Consider the following 25,073-nt stretch of genomic DNA (forward strand, 5'->3'; position numbering starts at 1 on the left):
TAAGCTTTAAAATGGTTGAACTAAATCATGCCCCCACACACTTGCATACAGAAAACCCGAATGTTTTTGCACTTCTCTACGTTTCAAAGTTTTCCGAGTCCAAAAGAGTAAAAATCTGGGGAGTCATTCTTTTCCTTTGTTATAGGCCTATACTGTATAACAGCCGGAAAGTAATAATGATGGCGATTCTGATTACAGTAATACCTCGGTTTTCGTTGACTTCGGTTATTGTCGGTTTCGTCGATTTTTTCTGCAAAATATTTGTCTCGGTTTTAGTCGGTTGTCTCGGATTTCGTCGGCGTGCCCACGTGACCTCGCTGCTAATTTTGCGAAAACAAAGGTTGATCCATGCGTTTTCGGCATGGATCAACCTTTGTTTTCGCAACACACACACACACACACACACGAATTTTTCCCCTTTAATTGACATTTTTTTTGGGTTCAAGAAGTCTCCAAACGTGTAGATTTGCAAAAAACTCGGAGGGTCAAATTTCACATTATTCCGATATTTTTCCGTTTTTATATACAGTACATAACAAGTCGAGAAAGTAAAAAGGAGTCGGAGTCGTCAAAAAACCCGCCGACTCCGACTCCACAGCCCTGATTCATTTAGATAACTTGTAATATTGTTTTGAATGGAGTACAAAGAAATGATGTAGTATTAAATACATTGGTTATTATATACAATAATTATAAAAGACATAAATTTTTAAGTTATCCTTTTATATAAAAATTAAATACCCAAAAGGATATTACGACTCAATACATATTTATAAACATATCGATTACTTTAATAAGTGAGATATTTACAGCTTGAATCATCTAATCCTTTTCTATAAATATTACTGTTTACTGACATTTTTATGTAAAAAGTGTAATGTTTTAAACATAAATATACTTCTATTTGCATATATAATATATTGCTAAATATATTGCAAAATATTATATTGCCATTTTAAAATTAGGCCTATATTTACAAGACAGTCCTAATACTAATTTTGACAATGAAGCAAATTCAAACAATTATAGAGAAATATATTTTATTATAATTTATTATTATTGTACAAATATAAAAATATTTATGTTTTATTTCAGCGTTATTTTTACACGTCATTCTTTATTGGGAGTTATAAGATGACATTGTAATGTTTGCATTAATAATGACATTGTAAAAATTGTATTTCAAGCATTATACTTCTATTGCATCGGCTTGTTAATTACGGTTATTTAGACCAACAAAACTCGAACAGTTTTCAGTATTTTTTCACTTAAAGTATTTATACTGTAAAAATGTTTTCTTATAATTCATTTCTTATAACGTTTGCATGAATTGTCTTCGAACAAAAACTACAAGAAATAAGTTTTTCAAAAGTTTTTACACAAATCAGAAAACAATTTACATAACTCTTCTTTTAAGCTAAAGAATAAAAAAAAAAAAAAATACGGCAATTCAGAATTATTTAATGAATATAAATTAAGAACTATTTTATATTTCACTAACTGAATGATGGATTACTTTTGATTGGATAATTATCTACTTAAGTATCACGTGAAACTCGAAAGAAGGTTAAACGGAAATCGATCATTGTACTGTACAAACGCAACTGGATGGTAAGTTAACTACACTATTCATATCCAATATTTAATATTTTTTAAATAAAATAATTCATAAAAAATTAAAAGCTATTACCACTTTAATTTTCAGTAAAAAGTATGTATTTAATTTTAAATTAGTTACTTACAAACAAAAAAAAAAAAAAAAAAAAAATTGTATAAGACTAAATTAAACTCCGAATTATTAACATTAACCAAACACATTCATAAACTACTTGCTTAGATTTTATTACAAAATATAATTTAGATTTGTAATTTAATACGAATATATATTTCAGATTCTATTTCCATTTCGGTCTGAATTTTTTCCTCTATGACAAAATATAATTTAACTTTTAGGTTTTTAATTTAAAATGGTCAGAAATACCTATTGAAACTGCAATACCTTTGAAATTATCACCAGTTTACTATCGATTTTCAAATAATAATACTTTTTTAAAACAAATTAACACTATTTAAATCAGATGCCGAAATATTCATTTTTATGGTATTACTTTTCCGGCTCTGTAATACTTTGTATATATCCTAACAAGAAAGTATAGCGATCAATCAAAAAATGACCCCCAAGATTTACATTTTTGGACTCGGGACTTTGAAACGTCGAGAAATGCAATAAAATTAGGGAAGGTTTCTGTATGTATGGATGCTAATGTATATATGTACTGTACAGTATGTGTGTGTGTGTGTGTGTGTGTATGTGACACACGATCCTCCTCTATCTTCCCACTCTTTGACCCTCTTTGACCTTTAACCATCCTAATATACCAACCTTCCTGCAAAATTACAGACATTTTCGCAAAAGGCACAGGAGTTAATAATTAATTAAGCTCCAAATTAGGTGAACAAAATCGTGCCCGCTCATACACTAACATGCATACATACAGGAAAAAACCGAACTGCTTTTTGCACTTCTCGACATTTTAAGGTCCCGTATCCATAATCGTAAAAATCTTGGGGAGGTTATTTTTTTGACTGATCGCCACGCTTTCCTTCTGTTATATATAACAACCGAAAAAGTAAAAAAATCATTAAAAATACAAATTATAAACTGGACTTTTCATGTTTCAATATTAACCCCTTGGCTCCTTTAATTACTATTGAAGTAACTTTTTCGACAAAAAAATTGAAAAATACCATTGAAAAATATTATTTATTTGAATTGAAAAAAGTTGTTTTTTCGAATTTTTATCAATTTGTAAAAATTGGTTCCTAAATGGCACCTTCTCCTATGGATAGCCAACTTTACAGGGGCCTCAGAGCCTGAAACGGTGGCTTCTTTGCATAATATTTCTGTCATGCTGGAAAGCTGCCATTCGTCGTTTATCTTTAAAAATAATTTAAAAACGAAAACATGACAAAACATAAAATGAAAATAAATTTATTGACAAAGACATATTTTAAATCATTACAAATAATAAAAAGAATAAAACATAATTATAAAATACAATATTATACTATCATACGTGAATGTACAGTACTCTGTATATTTACTGAATGTAGCAAACAATAATAAAATACATTATTATGAATTGGCTATGAATATATACCAAACATAGAAAAAAATAATAAAATACAATATTATTTATATATTTGCTGTGATTATATACCAAATATAAAAAACAATAATGCGATATAAAGTGATACATTTGCACAACTAAATAATATAAAAAAGTGAATAAAAGTCATATAATTACGAATAAAAGTATATATCTTATTATTATTTACAATATCTACAAAATTATTTACAGTGATAATAATGAAAGTTTTCAAAAAATACTGTGATATAAGACGTAAGAAAATTTATGGTATAAAAAAGAGTAAATTTTGTTTAAAATTTTTCCATTGTATGGTATATTTTAAAACAGGGTGCTGGACACAATGGCACATCACAAATTTGACAGTAATACCGGGTTTCTTTTTCTATTCTTTTCCCTGCACCGTCATGCTTAGTTTTACATACGGCACAGCGTCTAGCGGGAGTTTTTTTTTTTTTTTGTCGGTCGCCGGAAGAAGGTCCAGGAAATGTCTTTCCGTCAGTCTAAGCAGACCTGGAGTTCTCGGACTAAGACCAAAGATATTGGCACAGGCAGCGCTACACCTGCTATCGGAAACTTTTGTACTTACTGTACAATACACATTTCCATTTAGCAAATGTTTATTACAAGTTGCTCATCTAAGAATTACATGCAAGTGTTTGGAAGTTCTTTCTAAATGCCTTTATACGTAAATAATTTTACAGAAATATGAATAACATATCACCGTTTATGATTGTTGAGTATAATATTAGGTTGGGAAAAAGAAATCCATTATTTTTATGTTTATTTTAAGACTTTATTTAACGTGGTTCGGATTGTCCGATTTAGGTCAAATATGCACCGTTTTGTTTTATAATTTGTTGACATTTTAAAGGTAACTTCATAATGCCTCTCTCATAGAAGCCCTGGTCCCTATTGGCAAAAAACTCAACTAAGCGATTTTCGTGATCTTCTCTTGACGCCAATTTTTTATCACTAAGGAAGTTTTGCAATGATAAAAAAAGATGGTAATTGCTTGGTGCCAGGTCCGCACTATAAGGTGGATGCATCAAAACTTCCCAACTAAGCTCCCAGAGTTTCTGGCAAGTCCCTATAGACGTGTGTGACGTGGCGTTGTCCTGATGAAAAACAACACTTCTCCTGTTGGCCAATTCTGGCCGCTTCTGATCAATTGCTAGCTTCCAATGGTTTAATTGTTGACAGTAGAGGTCCGAATTTAATGTTTGACCATATGGAAGCAGCTCATAGTAGATGATTCCTTTACAGTCCCACCAAATGCACAGCAAATCCTTCCTGGCCATTATTCCTGGTTTGGCCACCATTTTGAGCCGCTTCACTGCGCTTTGACCACGCTCGTTTTCACACAATATTGTCATATGTGACTCATTTCTCATCCCCAGTCACCATCCATTTAAGAAATGGGTCGATTTTGTTCCATTTGGCCAAGGCTTTGCAGATGAAAATTCGATCCATCATGTTTTTTGCGTCAATTCGTGTGGCACCCAAACATCAAGCTTCTTTTTGAATCCAGCTTTAAGCAGATAGTTTAAAACTGTTTTGTGGTCAATCTTTAGCTCCTGGGTGATGCTACAACTGCTAACATGCTTGCCCATTTCAATCATTTCCATGATTCTATTGACATTTTTAATGACGGGCCTACCTATGCGAGGTGCATCTTTAACATCGAAATTACCAGAATAGAATCGACGAAACTAAAATTGTGCATAATTGGCTGTGACAGTATCGGGACCATAAACATCATTCACAATTTCAGCTGCCTGGATTGCATTTTCGCCTTCATCAAAGCAAAATTGTAAAACATACCAAATTTTCTCTTTGGTAACTTCCATCTTTTACACCTTATAACTCACAACTAAATCGACCAATCAAAAAACTGTAACAGAATTTTTTTTAGTATAAAATGTCACTTTTCCAGTGAGCACAAGTCTGAACTTGTTTGATCAATACTTTACGAGATATATATCACTACAGCCATCTAGCAACAAAATAATGGATTTCTTTTTCCCCAACCTAATATATATATGTTTTCAAAAATTTATAAAATTCAAGACTTGAAAAAATCAAAAAAGTTTTTCGTATAAACATTCGATCAATCTGTTATATGTTACGTAGACAGGTATATTTTCTCAAAAAAAAATCATGCAGCTTTCTAAACTGACGTAGAGATACAATATAGCTTATAGTTTACAATCGCGACTGGTTTGGGGGGGGCGGTTGAAGTTGTGAAAGTAGGTCAACACACATTTGTGCATCCATGGTGTATATTTGATTTTGTTTATGTTATTTATACTAATATAATAACAGAGCACTATAATAAGCGATTATTCCCTTATTATATGAACGACTATACATGTATCATTTTTTATGTATTACGGAAGTACCACAATAAACCGGAATTACTTTTTTTTTTAGAAAGACTTGTGGCTGGATGATTCTGAAAAAACGTTTATAAACGTAAAATAGTATGAATATACATATAAATTTAATAAACTCGGGTAAAAATAAATGAGAGTAATAATTTATGATTGTTTGCATATGTTTATAGCTGACAAAGTATCTCCGAGAAGGCACGGCTTTTTGCTTGAAAATTCCCACCCCACAAACCCGAATCGAAGCTTATTTGTCGAAGGATAGTCAATTAGCTATAATGTATCAATTACAGCTCAACAAGCATATGACCGACAGTTTGTTTTATCCAATAAACAAAAGAAGGTTGTTCTATAGATATAACATGGGAAGGAGGAGTATTGTACAAACTGTAATCAAGTCTGTAGCGATCTGAGCTTTGATTTGCTTGTTTGTATGTGTCTTTTGACTGACTCAACCAATAAATGTTTTGTCACCACCCCCGAACCATAAATATTTCGCGAAATACCGTCCTCTTCCATTGTAAAGCAATTAGAGGGTGAGGAGGCAGATTATTGGCTGATAAAATCGATAGTCAACTTCTTTTACACTGTAGTCGGTTACTTTCTGTCTATGTTGATATTAGATCGACGAATCATTGACCTGTGAAAACAGTGGAGCTCAAATTTCCACTAAGTACCATCCCTCTCAGGTGTAGCTGTACGCTATATATTTTTGTTGTAAATATAGATTTAAGTTTAGTTTAGTATCCTTCCTTTTTCTATTTTTTGTCTATCTTCTAGAACTTTCTTGCTTTGTCTTTCTGGTTCATTATCTCTTGGGTGGGATTACCAATTCCAAGAAAGGTGTACGTAAACAAAGGGTGAAGCAAGGCCCTGGGGCCGATGAACAAAGGGAAGAGACACTTTTGGTCGGAACTCTCAACGAGGACGGATGGAGAGAAGGAAGGCACGAGATAGCTAGCACGACAATCGGAGACCACTAGGTTTCGATAACAAAACTTGTACTCGAATTCCGATAAATAAGGGCGGAATTAGGGTAGCCACCCGATCGAATTTGAGACGATTGAAGGCTACGTTCACCCCAAGGAAGCTAGCGAAAGAAATTGAAAATAGTGCGACGGATAACACGAGGAGCAACATTCACCCCAAGAAAAGCATCAAACTAGTATCCCACCCAAGTCTTTGAAAAAAACAGGAAAGTTCCGGGTATTTCTACCTTTTTTCTTCTTCTTCTATTTTTCATCTTCTCTTCTTTCCTTAGTTATAATTAGCATAAGTATTAGTTTGTAAGTTTCGGCCCGCGTATAGTTGTCGCGCTCGTTGATCTTTTATTCGTTAGTATAGATTGTAACGTGTGTGTGTATAGTAGTTACTTGTAGTTGTTGGGATCCAAAGAACCTGTTTAGAGCGAAAATAAATTACTTTGTCACGTGAATAAAATCTAGTTATTTATTTCTACTATCGTGCTCGCTGGACCTTGTACTTGTCGCCCTAAACATTACACAGGCTACAGTCTTTGAAATATGTAAACAATCGTTATAAAATTGCTTGTTTCTATCGTTTATTAGCTCTAATTTGCTAATTTATTGTTCTTAGAGAGTATTTAGGTGAGTAAACATTATTTTAGAAATGTAAAGATATAAATTATTTGTGAAAGTAAACATTTCCCCTCGCTGTTACATAATATGAGAAAATATGTAAACAATTGCATGTAAAATTGCGTAGTATAGTCGATTATTGTAAAAATTGCCGAAATAATATAAAAATAATGTTTCTTATACATTATCACTAAGAAAACTTTTGTTGACTTCGACCCTCAGATGACTCATCCACTCCCCTCCTAGGAGAGTAATTAGAGTAGTAGTGTGAATAATGGCAATAACTTCTCACTTGCTGTAGCTAGCAGTTTGTTTTCTTTTCAAACGAAAGATATGTGTGACTAATAAATGCACGATATTTTAGCGAATTTATATAAATAAATAAATTGTTTTCTGTTTAGTTCGGAAATTTAAAATTTTATTATAATTTTAAATTCGTGAATAACAAAATACAAAACTACGGTAAACTGTAATATGACTTTGCTAGTAAATGAAAAAAACAGACTGAATGTAGCGCGAATTTGAAGCGAGATACAACACTTGAAACGACACTTGCATCTGTAAACATGCTTTTCCTGCAGAACATCATGTTTTTGATAGAAGAACGCAGAGTTTTTATGAAAATTCTGTATATGAATATTTTTCATTATCTTATTATCAGAGAAAGATTTTTATCTGTCCTACATTGCTTGAGCCACACTACCCCCTGGACTTTGTCATGAAGAGAGAAATAGTATATTGTAAACAATGAAATTTGACACCATAAGGCTATACAAGGGTGCAGTTCGTTTAGTACAAAAAAGAATTTTTACACAAGTACAGTACAAACAATTTCTTATATCACAATAATACTTATTTTATAATTATTAGTTTCTAGCTTTATATGCTGACATAAAAGCTTTACAAAAAACCCACGAAAAATCAGAATAATTTATATTACGCCATTTTATAAAATGAATTCCTATAAAGTTTTAGTATAAAACTTTATTTATTTTATTATCTATTATTTAGAAACTTATTATTTTTCATATAACACAAAACTGGCAAGGAGACACCTAGCACAGGCAGATACACAGCTGGATGACCTTGAGAACAGCTGATTGTAAACTTTTCGCGGGATGTTCCAAAACAACGCTTGAGGGGGTGTAAGTTTTCTACACACGTCAGAACTAGTTACTGTAAATACTCGAATGTATTTCGTTATTTTCTAATAATTTTTATACCAGTTTCTTCTTATCATTTATATTATATGTTGAGACTAATATCATTAACCTAACATTGTTTTTTTGTGTTTTACAGGAAAAACACCCACAAAAATAAAAAAACATTTTAATACACCAATTTATGAAATACATATCTAAAAGATTTTAGCATAAAACTTTATTTCTTTTGTTAGGTATTATTTAGAAACGAATTATCTGTCACATAACAAAAAATCGCGACGGATCACGTGACACGCGCCGCAGTTCGGTGTACTATGCTTAATGTCCTTGAAAACAGCTGTTTGTCTAAGCTGGCGGGATATTCCCAAGTAACTTTCAGGGGAAGACTGGCTTTTAGCCAGATGTGCATCATTTACCGTGAACACTCAAATACATTACGAAATTTTCGATCATGAATACTCTTTCAATAGGTGGGGACCGAAAAAATGGTCCAAAATATAAACTTCTATTGGATGTATAATTTCAAAACTTGCTGAGGTCATAAACGACATCCAATAGAATGTATCAAAAGCCTTTCCTGACTTATCTCGTCCATAGGGAGAATAGAAACGATTTTTGAAAATTTGACGTGTATACACGTCAATGGGCTGTAGCATTAACGTAACGCTTGACGTCTATAGACGTCAATGGTTAATAATAAAATAGAATTGCTTTATTTATTTATATAACTATTATTTATATACATTTTCAGAAGCTAAGAAATTTATTATAATAAAAATACAATGTAATTTAGCGAATAAATTTCACTCGAAAGCGAAAGTTTGTTACCGATTGAAAGCGCTAAAATCAATAATTCGTAAAATATAGTCAAAATTAGATTTTACTTTATACAAACCTATTAAAATCATTAATATTAATTCTATTTTATTTAGTTTTATTCATTTTATGTTATAATCCTGGTGTATTCTTTGTTTAGTCTCTTACTGTTTTTGACTTCATTATTTTTATTATTTTAATACAGTTATATACCTGGTTATATTGCAAATTCGGATATATTGCGCTTTTTTGGTTCCCCAAATTTTAAAAACACTTAAGTCAATAAATTTTAAATTACTAATTGCCATTGAATTTATTTTTGCAACGAAATACGGTATTTTATTCCTACCATTGTCCTTGGAACTACCACAGCAGGCGAAACAATAAATTCGTCACGATCTAAATAAGCAAAACAGGTGAACAGATCAATTATCATTTATGTTTCCTTTTGATATTAAAAGTTGTTTATTTATTGGTTTTAAGTACTGTCTCCTCATTTACAAGTTTCTGTGAGTTCGAAATTTCACACCTTTATGTGAATTGACGGTATTGCGTCAATCCCGTTAAAGGTGTGTAATTTCGAATTCACCGCATAATACGTAAGTTAAAGATTTCTTTATTTCTGAACGGAAAGTTTTAAAATTTTTATACAGTAGCAACTTTATTTTGCTTTTTAGAGAATTTTCATTCTGTAGTTTTATAAGTTTTGATGTTCTATTATATGTTTCATATTTATTTTTAAAATTTTAAATTACTGTATTTTACAATTTTTATTGAAAAATATAAATTACACAAATTTTTAACAAGCGATTTATTACGAAATATAGTAGGGGAGATTCTTGTACCTATGGACACGAAAATTTTAACGACTGTAAAATATGGAAATACTTCTTTAACCTTGATTGTTCAAAGGTATTTCATAACCAATTTATATATCTTTCATTTAGTAAAATGATTTATGCAATACCTTTTGCCACTTAATAAATAATAGATAAAATTTAAAATAATTGTCACTTGTCCGTAGCTACAAAAGTTGCTTGTACCTAGGGACAGCCCTACGTGTCCCTAAGGACATAGAGAACAGAGACACACAGAAATGAAACAAAGCAAATATTAATAAAAATGTTTATTAATAACTTTTAGGGTCACATTTTGAGCAAGTCTTCATATGCAGTGCAATTTTCATGACACTACCTAGATTTTGATATTTGTTTATGTTTTGCGGCTTTTCTTATAGATAATTTTCCACTCAAAACCAGATTTGCTGCAGCCACGACCGATTCTTCTTCGGAATTGGGTCTTTTTATATTTGTTTTACTTCGCGGCATCTGAAAACAATATTTATGCATGATGACCAAAGTAAATGTGAAAGACATGTACCTAAGGACAGTCCGTAGGTACAAATTCTGACTTAATGTTGAAAAGGTTATGAGTCATAAAAAAACATATCTTATCTATAAAAATCTTTCAAATATCGCAAGTACAAAGGAATATTTCATTAAAATATCAAATATTGATCACTTACCTTGCAAAAAATCTTTTGAAACAGATGATTAAATCAGATTTTAAAAATATAAGGAGTGTTGCACTCTCGACGAACAAATAAAAATGGCCGACGTTTTTTTTAAGTTTGTGTTAGTTGTCAAATTCATCAAAAGATGTTGCTACAAGTAACTGTTTTACTAAACATATTAAAATAATATTGAGGTGTCCATAGGTACGTGATGTCCGTAGGTACAAGACTCTCCCCTACTGTATAATAAAATCGCAACTGATGTTTTTTGTTTTTATATCGCCAGTATTTGCCTTTTAAGTTAAATGTCATTGTTAAAGAAACAATAATGCTAAATGGGCGTTCGTGGTATTGTTGTTTTACGTAAATGTCGATTAATACGATATAATCACGAATAAAATTAAGTATTGAAAAACTAAGCTTATTTTATATCAGAAACAATTGCTGATGATAAAACAGAGAATAGCGATTCCATAGCATGTATAATCTGCTTAGTATAAGCCTAGAAATTCTGGTACTCAGTTATATCGCGCATGTCAGGAGACAAAGAAAAGCGCAATATAACGAGGGGCTACTGTATTATTAATCTGAATTGAGATGTTTTATTTTAAATAATAATAATAATCTAAAAAGTGTGAAAAAGGTTTGAGTTTTAGAGTTGATATTTTACGCATATCAATCACGGGCCAAAGGAGAAGGCCTCTTGGGAGGACCTTATTTGAATAACTGGCTTTTATTTACATGTTAGACACGCGAAGAAAACCCGGCGGACTACTCCACGTAGCAACCTGTTGGTGATGTGCAACCGACAACCCAACGTTCAGTAATTTTACCATTTGGCCACTAGTTGGCGTTTAGGGAGTAATTCCGAGTAAACTACTTTATTATTTATGAAAACTGATACAGGATTCATACATTTTCAAAGCCTTTTCCACCCTGTAGTCACTAAGAGGACCATTTTAATCAAGCCCATTGAGAGTTCGACCATTTCCCCAATGGGGCGCCCACATATCCGAGCAGATCACCCCGAAAAATTGCCGAGGTTTTTCTACCGACGTCAAATTATATGTAATGATGAGAGCTATATATGTTGGTATATTTTAAAAACCTGCCTGTGGCTTAAATTTCCACTAAAAGTAATATTATACTTAAAAATTGTAAAATTAAAATAAAAGAATATTATCTTATCTCCCAATATTATTAAAAAATATTAAATACAATTTAAATTATGATTAATTTCGATAACCAATTCATTATCTCATATTTGAAACTTCTATCACGTTCATTTTTCGAGAATAAAAAGTTACAGAAACACGAAAAGTTTCTTGTATAAAAGAACAGATGTAACTTCTTACACGAGATCTGACAATTTGATAATCGATTTATATCTGGCCGAGCAAATTGATTTCTGTTAATAAAAGTAATATTTTAAACAATAATTTTTAATCTGTATTACAAAAATGTATTTTCCCTCATCTTATTGACTTAGAGATTATGACTTATTGACTTAATAGATCTAAAGATAATTACAAATGATTAAACATTAGAAGTAAAATATATTATTTTTGTCTCCGGAGGAAAAAAATAGTCCAAACAGTTAATTTGAGATAACAATTTCAAAAACAATGTTTTAAAAAACTATGATAAAACAGTTTGTTATTATTTTTTAAGTAAAAGTTCATTATAAGTTTTAAATAAAATTCCGCATATTATATTAATTTATAGAAAAAAAAATTAGAAGGAATGGATTGACAGAAGACAACGCAGCACAAGGCGATCTGTCAATGGGAAGGACTTTCCCGAAAGGACTTTCTATGGCAAACTGCCCTCTTTTGCATGAAGAAACCTGGAAAACTTCACGTGGCCAACCGTGCCAACCAGTGGGAGAATAGAACACTGGTAGTTAGTCGTAGGTTTGCGCCTCGCCAACGAGCTGGCCATGCAGAATTTTCCGGGTTTTATTCACGTTTGTAACACCTAAATAGGGGACAATTTCCCATAAAAGTCCTCTCGTCACATTGCCCATGTGTCGCGTTGCTATAAACAAATAATCCAAGTCCGTTGGTGAGGCGCAAACCTGAGACCAACTATCAATATTCAGTGGTTTTATGCACTCGGCCATTGTAGGCGAAAATTAGAAAGAAAAAAAAGGTTAGATCTGATATGTTTACAAAATATCAGATCTAACAGTAGTACCGATGGTTTAAAAAATATGACAGTAGTACTGATTGGTTTAAAAAATATTAAGATGTTACAAGAAACCAATGTGTAGAATGCACAACAAAAGTTTATGTGGAATGCACAAAATAATTATAGTTTATATTATCATTGTATTTGTATTATATATAACCAAATTTTTTACTTCATAAATATTCATTTAGAATATCTTCTAATTTTCGAAATAGACACAACACGTTATTCGACTTTTTGTTTGGAATGGAATTGTAATTTAGATATTGTATTAGAGAATCAGCACTAATTCAGTACTGATTCTCTAACACATTTATTTCGTTGTTAGTGTTATGAGAGGCTAACTTAACTTTATCATCCTTCTTAAAATTAATTTTTACGTCAATTATATCAATATCAGATGCTTCACACCACTCGAATAGACATTTCTCACAATTTTAATGCCATATCGAAATGATTTAGAAATTTAAGAAAAAGAAGCCATTTTAAATATAAAAATTCATGTCACATTCGTGAAAATGGAAAATTATTAGTCTAGAAGTAGCGAGCACATTACTAAACTGCTTAGTACACACTAACTTAAAAGTACACGAAACAACAAGCATTAACCAGTGACGAATCCTGCAAAGTAAAAAATGTCGAGCAGCCGCACGACAGCGGTTAAGGGTTAGAACTACAGTAATTTTTCAAATCAATTTTTTTCAGATATGTTGGTTCCTTCTATCACCAGACCTTACTCTTAATACAAATATGTATAACAAAGAAAACCAGGCTATTTATATTACTCGTGAGGTAACAACCGAGATGGTAAAGGGCTCATCCACTCTGGAAGAAACGCTGTTTGACTGTGGGTGAACTCAGAAATTTTAATGAACGATTTTCCCAGATATATTAGATCCGTTCTTCATCTTCCGGTCACCCTCATCGGGGCCTAGCCAAACCCACAATTAAAAAAAATCTTTCCGCTCTGTGGCACTAAGAGGGCCTCTTTTGGCAAGACGAGTTCGGTTTGGCCCGAAATATCCGGAAGGACCACGCCGAAAAATTCTTGGGGATTTTTCGACCCATCAGGATTCGATATCGGCTGTCACAGAGCGGTAGGCTTCCACCTCGACCGCTCGGCCATCCCAATGAGTAAAATTCATTTTAAAGAATGTAATAAAAATAAAATAAAATGCAAAAAACAAAATCCTGATGCCTCGCACCAACAAATCAGTTTAGTAAGTAAAATGCATGTTCAGTTGAGTATTATGTAAAACTGAATTTATAAATGTAATGTATTTTAATATATTTTTACACATTACAATAGTCAGATTATAATTACAAATACTTTTGATATTTTAATATATAAAAAAGTGTATAATTACACGCTCATTCACAAACATCTTATGACATAAAATCAAAATACAGTACACGTAGATGGCCCTGAAGCGAAACTCGTGCCACCTAGCGCTAAAGTAGAACACTGACATATAAACAAAACCACGTGCTTTACGAACTGATTGAATGAAAGCAAAAATCCTTATCGAAGAAATAAGTATTTTAACTGCACTTTTATATGTTAAACATGTATAATTCTAATATTTATTATCTTCTTCAGTACATATGTATTATTTAGAATGGCAGAAAATTCCTTAAATCAATCAAAAACCTACTGTTCTGAAGATGGAATGTCAGCGGTTGAACTGTTTTCTCTCGGGGAAGGACTCTCGTATAAGTAAGAAAGTTTTATGTTTATTTTGTATTGTAAAAGTCTACAATAACTGTATGATTTTAGTTTTTCTAATATGATATAAACAAATAAAATAAGTATTAAAGTTTAAATATTCTTCCTTGGCCTTCATATTTGCATTAATCGTAGCCTATATTATATTCTTATTTAATATATTTTAATCAATAATGTGATATTGTAACAATCTCTACAACATTTAGTTATTTGTCAAAAATACATATTAATAAATAATGATTAAAAAATTATTAAAATAATAATATGAGGTGTAAGTATTAATTAATTTGACATAAATAAATACATATATAAAGAATTATATATTTTTTTACGGAAAAATACCAAGAAATAGATATTTCTTTTTTTTTTTGGTCTTATATTTTGTTCTTTTATGGTCAATGTGAACATAAGAAATGTACAAAAGTTTTTCTTATAATTAGAGCTAAGACACCTAGTTATGAACAAATCATATAAGTTATAATTTTTATAACTATTTATATATTTACGTAACTATGATTTTTAGTAACTATATGTGCTATATATAACTAATGCATACATTTTTATTTTCAAGTTTTTTTCATAATATGAATCAGGTTTCAACATTCTTTCTGGAATTGTGAGCAAAATGATTTAAAAGAATATTTTGTAAGAATTTCATGAATTAGTTGACTTTTCAATTAGTGTTGACTTATTTTAGTTAAAATTTAATGTGTTTGATGTTTCTGAACTATACTTTGTTTCTTATATTTACAGTAGAAGTGATTTGACAAAAAGTATTGGAATTAAAGAATGATCAAAATAAAATGATTATGGTTAAATTATAAAATCATTAAGAAAAATTTTTAATTTTTTATTTACTTGAAGTCAGCTATAGCTTTCTTTCTTTTTATTTTTGTTGAGATCTGCATATAATTCTCAGTCAATTCTGACGGCTGATGTACACTTTTTTCTGGCAATTCATAAATTTCAATTTTCTTCTTTTATTAAAATTAATATTGTAAAATAGGCTTAACTTCTACTGTATACTTCTATTAGAAACAACAAAATAATGATGTAATACAATTTGTTTTAATTAAAATTATTGAATTTTCCTATCCTTTTGTTTGGGTAAATCACTTGGCATTTAGAATTTTTTATTTTTATTAAATATCTGATAAGTAATTTTATCTAAAAACATATGCATTTGTTGTGTTATTTCTATTATATCATTTATTATTATTACAGTATCTAGATGTAAATTTTTAGATGCTACTTTTGTTGGGTGCTTTTTATTTTTATTGAATATTAAATTATGTATTAGGTTTATCTAAACTTTAAATATCTTTACATGCATGACATATTCTAACTGCAATCAATGAACTAGTGAATTTTGTTTTGTTATGTTGTTATAGTATCAGTAATGTCTGTTAATTTTTCATTTGTTAACTTTTTAAATTGTTAATTAAATTATAAATATTTAAGACATATTATTAAAATTATAACTTTACAGTTAAAGTTTTAATTTTCTTATAAGTGTGAATGATTGTATCTTCACAAAAATAATAAAAATTCAGTTTTTGGATGAAATTAGTATGACAGTATATTGTGGGTTTGATACTTTTAATTATAATTTTTACCTTGAATATGAAAGCATTTTAAAATCTTTTGTGAATCAACTAATAATTATTATTTAAATGTCTTATTACCACACAATTTTGATTACATTCTAAAAAAATTTTTTAAAATGTATTTAAAATATATTTATTTATAATTTTAAATCTAGATATGAATAACTTACATATTTAAAATTTGTTTATGATAAGTTCACAAAAATAATGAAATTATTATATATATTACAAGAAATAGTTTTTAGACAAATAGTAAATTATGAACATATTTTCAATCAATAGCAAGGTTGAGGCCGAAGTTTTCAACGTGGAAACGTGTACGTTGGACGTTCGATGCCGCTTTCCTGTAAGCCTAGAAGTTTGGCAATGGTGTTTGGAAAGTCAGTGGAATCGTGCTCGATGTTCCAAACACCATTGTCAAACTTCTAGGCTTACAGGAAGATGGCACTGAACGTCCAACGTACATGTTTTCATGTTGAAAACTTTGGCCTCAATCTCAAAGTAAAGTAATCTCACATATTATATATGTGAGATTACTTTACTTTAAAGTGTGTGCAGTTTGGAAAATTATATACAGGTAAGTTTTTATTTGATTTGAATAATATATACTGTATATGCAGAGATATATAAATTAATTTTAAAGTTTAGGCCTTATTAATTAAACTATTACAAATATCTATAAAATAAAAAATTAAAATGAGAACATTTGTTTATGATTTTTACAAATAGATTTAATTTTTTTTTATTTCTATGAAAATTAATATGGCTCACTATATTTGGGCTGCAGTTTAAAAAAGTTGTAGACCTATAAATTCCCACAGTCATCTGTCTGTCCTTCCTTAATCTCGAGAATGGTATTATCAATAGATCGATGAAAGTCAAGATCAGATACAGAAAACTTAGGGGAAGGAGGTCCCAATTAACTTCTGGTCTAGACTGGAAGTCATGTGAATTCAATTTGAAAAGTTCTCCCTGAATGAAGTTACATAGATGACCAACATGACTCAGTTGTCAGGAAAAGTATGATATACAGGGACAAGACATTACTAATTTGAGATCAAGAATATATATATTTTAAATTTAATTTAATTTAAATTATTAAATAAATTAAGAATATGATAAAAAATTGCAGCTTGGCATTGTGAAGTGTCACAATAATTTTTGCTAATTATTTCTTAATATATTAAAAGAAATGACATGAAGATTATCATTGAGATTCAGTGTTCATTAATCTCATCAATATAATTCTTTAGGTGTTTTTAGAAATTTATTCTCTCAATTTCTTTCAAGTTTTGAAAAACTTATTATATGTTTACAGTTCTGCATCTCTAATGGATATTAGGATTGCCAACTTGCAGAATAATAAATTCCAAACATATGTGAAAAAATACCAATTTGAAAAAGTGAACAAAAGAAAACCTACAAACTTGAAAACATTTTTTTCTTTCTCTTGATGATGAGACACCTTGATGGCTGTTAAGGCATTAGCATACTGCTCTGGGGACTGGGAATTGAATCTGAGTGAACAACCCCAGGAATTTTCATTGGTATCAGTTCCAGATATGTCCCTTTCTATCCTGCCACCCTATGGGTTCAGCGAGATCCACAAATGGGCTTGAAAAAGTCTTCTAAGTGCCAAAAAGACAGAAAGAGACAAAAATGAAGAGAAAAAAATATGTAAACTAACAAGAATGAAAATAATTTAGATTATAAGTAGGGGTGCAAACTTTTCATGAAGGAAAAGTGATGAGCTGGAAAAAACAATACTTCTCTTCATTCATTTTTTGGAACATTTCTGAACAGTTTTTGTTTTCCAAACAATTTTTAAAAAATAAGGAACTTACATGTTAAGAAAAAACTGAATGTACAATCAGAAAATTCCACACAGTTGGAACCCTAATTGCAGTTTTATATTATTTCATATCTATATATATAAAAATGAATGTATGTCTGTGTGTGTGTGTGTGTGTGTGTGTGTGGTTTGTCCTTCATGCATTACCATACCATTTATCCGATTGCCATGAAACTTTGGGAAGTTGTTTAATACACTCCCACAAAGGTTTCTGGCATATGTGAAGACCACCATTTCCCCCCCTTCAAAAATATATTTATATATGGATTAAGGCTTTTATGTCCAACAGATGGCGCTAACTTCCGACGACCTAAGTTTGCTTCTCTGTGAGGCATTGTTTTTCTGTGAGAACGGACTAAACCAGATCATTTTCTATCTATCTATATAAATAAAATATAACGTTCGTTTGTTCCTACCGATTCCTTTGAAATTTTGACACTACGTTGCATTCGAATACGCACGTGTTTTTATATAATACACATGTCGAAATTCCCCCACTGGGGGGAGAGGGACAGGATTAACGCTTACTGTGAAGAACTCGGCTTCTATTTATACTATTTTGCATGCGTTTTTTGCGTTTTTAATTGCGTTTTAATAGGTTACGTCAACAGAATATATACTAAAAAGAGATTTTTCGATATTTCCTTGCGGGGGAGAGGGACAGGATTAAGGCTTACTGTGAAGAACTCAACTTTTATTATACTATTTTAGACGTGTGTTTGATTGCGTTTTAATAGGGTACGTCAACAGAATATACACTAAAAAGGTATTTTTCGATATTCCCTTGCGAAGGAGAGGGACAGAATTAAGGCTTACTGTGAAGAACTCGGCTTTTATTATACTATTTTACATGCGGTTTTTTGCGTTTTTAATTGCGTTTTAATAAGTGACGTCAACAGAATATACACTAAAAAAGGGATTTTTCGATATTCCCCAGCGGGGAAAGGGACAGAATTAAGGCTTACCGTGAAGAACTCGGCTTCTATTTATACTATTTTACATGCGGTTTTTTGCGTTTTTAATTGCGTTTTAATAGGTGACGTCAACAGAATATACACTAAAAAAGGGATTTTTCGATATTCCCCAGCAGGGAAAGGGACAGAATTAAGGCTTACCGTGAAGAACTCGGCTTCTATTTATACTATTTTACATGCGGTTTTTTGCGTTTTTAATTGCGTTTTAATAGGTGACGTCAACAGAATATACACTAAAAAAGGGATTTTTCGATATTCCCCAGCAGGGAAAGGGACAGAATTAAGGCTTACCGTGAAGAACTCGGCTTCTATTTATACTATTTTACATGCGGTTTTTTGCGTTTTTAATTGCGTTTTAATAGGTGACGTCAACAGAATATACACTAAAAAGAGATTTTTCGATATTTCCTTGCGGGGGAGAGGGACAGGATTAAGGCTTACTGTGAAGAACTCGGCTTTTATTATACTATTTTAGACGTGTGTTTGATTGCGTTTTAATAGGGTACGTCAACAGAATATACACTAAAAAGGGATTTTTCGATATTCCCTTGCGAGGGAGAGGGACAGGATTAAGGCTTACTGTGAAGAACTCGGCTTTTATTATACTATTTTAGACGCGCGTTTGATTGCGTTTTAATAGGGTACGTCAAGAGAATGTACACTAAGAAGGGATTTTTTGAAATTTCCCTCACGGGGGAAGTGTTATCTATATATATAAAAACGAATATGTCTGTCTGTCTGTCCTTCATGCATTACTACACCATTTATCCGATTGCCATGAAACTTTGGGAAGTTGTTTAATACACTCCCACAAAGGTTTCTGGCATATGTGAAGACCAACATTTCACCCTCTTCCAAAAATATCTTTATATATGTATTTGTGAACTGTTATTTGTAATAATTTTTGTTTAATCACTTTATTTTTGCTAATTATGTATTCACTTGACCTTTGTTAAAACCTTAACTGTATCTTAAACAACAATCGAAGTTGTATGAGGGAATTTGCCTATTTTACCGATCTTGGTACTCCCGCTTCCAAATTTTAATATCAATATAAAATGGTTTAAAGAGACAAATTAGAGTAGAAACGGTTTATTATCCAACTATCAGAAAACTGACAACATGCAAGGGAAAACAGAAAGGAGCAATTAAGTAATTAAATTAATTTGTAAAGGATTAAAAATATAAAAGTGGAAACATCGTACCCCCCTTCCACGGCACCGAGTGTCACTTCTACAATGTTTACACATTAAACGAAGAACTTAGTCAAAGCAATCAATGAATAATGATGAGAGCTGTCACAAAACAAAGATGAGTCACATCAACAAGATTATGACTCTATAAAAGTTAGATGTCATTATCAAACAACAAAATAAAACAATCATCTCAGCTACGATGACGAAACCGCCAATAAATCATCACCCGATGACGACACTACCATATAAATCATCGTCTGATGACAAACTTTCTCATGCTAGAAGTGTTTAAAAAGGGAGCTCCAACCCGATCAAAGAGTCAGATAGAAAGTCAGAGACAAGACTCAAGAGGTCTCAGGGTCAGAAAGAAAAAGTCAGACAAGAGAGTAGACCAGAAGCAGTAGTGAAAAGTAGTGAGAAGCAGTGAGAGAGAGACATTTAATAGTAAGTTGAATCGATTTAAAAAATTGAATAATTCTTCGAATAAATTCGAAATTGAATAATTTTTTCGAATACTGATTTTTCCCATTTTTCTCAGCGAATTTGCAAGCATCGCCGACAGTTATGCCCCCCAAACGTCAATCAATTGGTCGATCTACATCTCAAGCACGAAAGAAAAAGGCATTACGAGCTTCAGAAACAGACGAGGAACAGAAAGCAAGATTACAAGCCGTTCGAGTACACACTGCTCAAGCCCGTTCTTCTCAAACGAACGAGCAACGAGAATGGAGATTGAAAACCAATCGAGTACACACTGCTCAAGCCCGTTCTTCTCAAACGAACGAGCAACGAGAATGGAGATTGAAAACCAATCGAGTACACACTGCTCAAGCCCGTTCTTCTCAAACGAACGAGCAACGAGAATCGAGATTGGAAACCAATCGAATACACACTGCTCAAGCCCGTTCTTCTCAAACGAACGATCAACGAGAATGGAGATTGAAAACCAATCGAGTACACACTGCTCAAGCCCGTTCTTCTCAAACGAACGAGCAACGAGAATCGAGATTGGAAACCAATCGAATACACACTGCTCAAGCCCGTTCTTCTCAAACGAACGAGCAACGAGAATGGAGATTGAAAACCAATCGAGTACACACTGCTCAAGCCCGTTCTTCTCAAACGAACAAGCAACGAGAATCGAGATTGGAAACCGATCGAGTACGCACTGCTCAAGCCCGCTCGAAGGAAACAATTGACCAACGGGGAGCAAGACTAGGAATGAATCGAGAACGCAATGTTCAATCCAGATGGACACTCCACGCTGATTTGAATCTTGCTGCGTTTAATTACGATGCTGATTATGATTACAGTCTTCATCGAAGTGTCGTTATTGAAAAAATGGACAAATTATGCAAATTTTGCCATGCTTTGAAATTCAAAAATGAAACTCCAGGAATGTGCTGCGCAGGTGGAAAAGTGAAATTGCCAGAATTGCATTTACCACCCGAACCATTATCAACGTTGGTATCAGGTGACACAAGCCAGTCGAAACATTTCTTGGCAAACATACGCAAGTACAATTCATGTTTCCAAATGACATCGTTTGGTGCAACAGAAATCATACGTGACAATTACATGCCAACGTTCAAAGTGCAAGGGCAAATTTATCATCGTACTGGATCACTTCTACCACTGCCGGATGCAGATCACAAATTTCTCCAAATTTATTTCATGGGAGCCACTGATGAACAAGTTGATCAACGTTGTCGATTCAATACCGGCACTAATCGAGAAATTGTTGCTGCATTACAAAATTTATTCGATGAACATAACGAATTAGTTCGACTGTTCAGGACGGCCCTCGAGCGAATGCCAGCTGATGATTATGTAGTTGTCATTAGAGCTGACAAAACACCAGCCGGCCAACACGAAAGACAATACAATGCACCAACAATTAATGAAGTGGCGATCGTCATAGTTGGCGAAGAATTTAACTCACGTGATATAGTTCTTCATCGCAGAGATGGTAATGTTCAGCGAGTCTCCGAAACTCATCGCTCATACGATGCATTGCAATATCCAATTTTATTCTGGCAAGGAGAAGATGGATATCATTTCAATATCAAAATGAGAAATCCACAAACAGATAGGGAGACCAATAAGAAAGTCAGTGCCATGAATTACTATTCTTATCGATTGATGATTCGTGAGAACACAGACAATCACATTTTGAAATGTCGGAAATTATTCCATCAATATGTTGTCGATATGTATGCAAAAATCGAGACTGAACGACTTCTTTTCATTCGACTGAATCAAACCAAGCTGCGCTCTGAAGAATATGTTCATTTACGCGATGCAATTGCTACTGATGGCAATCTCAACGAACTGGGAAAAATGGTCATACTGCCAGCTACATTCACAGGAAGCCCACGGCACATGCATGAATACGCACAAGATGCAATGACTTATGTTCGCGCATACGGCCGTCCAGATTTATTCGTAACATTCACATGCAACCCTACGTGGGAAGAAATTAAAGATCTTCTGTTGCCTGGACAATCGTCTTCGGATCGCCATGACATCATTGCACGTGTGTTCAAACAAAAGTTGAAATCTATGACGGATTTCATTGTCAAACATCATGTTTTTGGAGAGACACGCTGTTGGATGTATTCCATTGAATGGCAGAAAAGAGGATTACCTCATGCACACATTTTGATTTGGCTGATCGACAAAATTACACCAGACAAAATTGATGAAGTCATCTCAGCAGAAATACCAGATGTCAACATTGATCCAGGCTTATTCGAAGTCGTTACCAACAACATGATTCATGGTCCATGCGGCGCGATCAACAACAATTCTCCGTGCATGAAGGATGGAAAATGCACGAAACGCTATCCACGAGACTTACACGCCGAAACTATCACTGGAAATGATGGATATCCACAATATCGTCGACGATCAACTGAAGATGGTGGCAAATTCATCACTCTAAAAGTACGCAACAATGACATTGAAGTCGATAATCGTTGGGTTGTGCCGTATTCACCATTACTCTCAAAGACTTTCAAAGCACACATCAATGTCGAGTATTGTAATTCAGTGAAATCGATCAAATATATTTGCAAATATGTCAACAAAGGAAGTGATATGGCAGTTTTTGGAGTGGGAAATGCATCTGCACCAATCAATGAAATCGATCAATATGAATTGGGACGCTACATTAGTAGCAATGAAGCAGTTTGGCGTATTTTCTCCTTTCCAATTCATGAACGTCATCCAACAGTTGTTCATTTGGCAGTACATCTTGAAAATGGACAGCGTGTGTATTTTACAACGGAAAATGTACATGCAAGAGCATTATCGCCACCGAAAACAATGTTAACTGCGTTCTTCTCATTGTGCACGGATGATTTGTTCGCAAAAACGCTACTTTACTCAGAAGTGCCAAAATACTACACATGGAATGCATCAGCGAAAAAGTTTCAACGTCGTAAACAGGGCAAACCAGTTGAAGGACATACGAATTTATATTCGTCCGACGCGTTAGGCCGTCTGTATACAGTTCATCCAAACAATCAAGAATGTTTTTACTTGCGATTACTGTTAGTTAACGTACGTGGACCGAAATCCTTCCAAGAACTGAGAACAGTAAATGGTGAAGTATGTGCGACCTATCGAGAGGCTTGCCAAGAATTAAATCTTCTTGAAAACGATGCACATTGGGACACAACACTCGCTGATGCATCGAACACTGCTCAACCACAGCAAATACGCACGTTATTTGCGATAATATTGACAACGTGTTTCCCATCCAATCCGAAAGATCTTTGGGAAAAATACAAAGATTGCATGAGTGAAGACATCCTACATCGTTTGCGAGCAACGAATCAGAATCCGGACATGCAATTTACACCACATGTGTATAATGAGGCGTTGGTTTCGATCGAGGATAAATGTTTGGCAATCGCTAACAAGGGATTGGGGCAGTTGGGAATGTGTGCACCGAATCGATCTGTAAATGACGCTTATGATCGTGATTTGCAACGTGAAACACACTTCGATGTCGATGATTTGGGTACATTTGTTGAAACGAATCTCCCAAAGTTGGTTTCAGAACAACGTGTTGTATATGACACAATAATGCAAGCAATTACATATCAAAGGGGCGGATTGTACTTCATAGATGCGCCCGGAGGTACAGGTAAAACTTTTCTCATTTCACTAATTTTGGCAACCGTTCGATCACAGAATAAAATTGCACTGGCAATTGCATCATCTGGAATTGCGGCAACACTATTGGATGGTGGTCGAACAGCGCATTCAGCACTGAAATTGCCATTGAATTTGCAAACCACTGAGACGCCAACATGCAATATCACCAAAAATTCCGGAATGGGCAAAGTTCTCCAAATATGTAAACTTATCATATGGGACGAATGCACAATGGCTCACAAAAAAGCATTGGAAGCGCTTGATCGTACACTGAAAGATTTGAGGGGAAATGACCAGCCCTTCGGGGGAGCACTCATTTTATTGTCTGGTGATTTTCGACAAACTCTGCCAGTTATACCACGTTCAACACCCGCCGATGAACTTAATGCATGCCTCAAATCATCTGTTCTATGGCGACATGTAAAGAAATTGACTTTGAAAACCAATATGCGTGTTGAACTACAAAATGATGTATCCGCCGAACGTTTCGCAAAACAATTGCTGGATATTGGGAATGGGAAGATGGCAATAGACAGAACTACACAATGTATCACATTGCCAACAAACTTTTGTAAGATGACATCAACCAAAGACAAATTGATTCAAAAGGTTTTCCCAAATATCGCACGGAATTACAAAAATCATCAGTGGCTCAGTGCACGTGCTATATTAGCAGCTAAGAACAACGATGTCAATGACATCAACTTCAGCATTCAAAACAGAATACCAGGCGAA

General features: G+C 32.9%; 1 protein-coding gene across 3 annotated transcripts in view; it reads left to right on the top strand.

The window, feature by feature from the left end:
* Window positions 1-14,276: 14,276 nt before the first annotated feature.
* LOC136977917 (inosine-5'-monophosphate dehydrogenase 2-like) overlaps window positions 14,277-25,073 on the top strand; it is a 55,150-nt gene continuing 44,353 nt past the window's right edge. For 2 of the 3 annotated variants that reach the window (XR_010881147.1, XM_067273528.1), the window contains exon 1: window positions 14,278-14,536. Coding sequence is in view for 1 of the 3 variants with exons in the window: in XM_067273528.1 (XP_067129629.1) it covers window positions 14,439-14,536 (98 nt within the window). In the remaining 2 variants the exon portion in view is untranslated. Of the gene's footprint in view, window positions 14,537-25,073 lie in introns of all 3 variants that reach the window. The other variant, XR_010881148.1, reaches the window with a different exon arrangement.

The sequence above is a fragment of the Centruroides vittatus genome, unplaced genomic scaffold (genome assembly GCF_030686945.1).
Source record: "Centruroides vittatus isolate TY-2023 unplaced genomic scaffold, ASM3068694v2 contig_482, whole genome shotgun sequence".
Lineage (NCBI taxonomy): Eukaryota > Metazoa > Arthropoda > Arachnida > Scorpiones > Buthidae > Centruroides > Centruroides vittatus.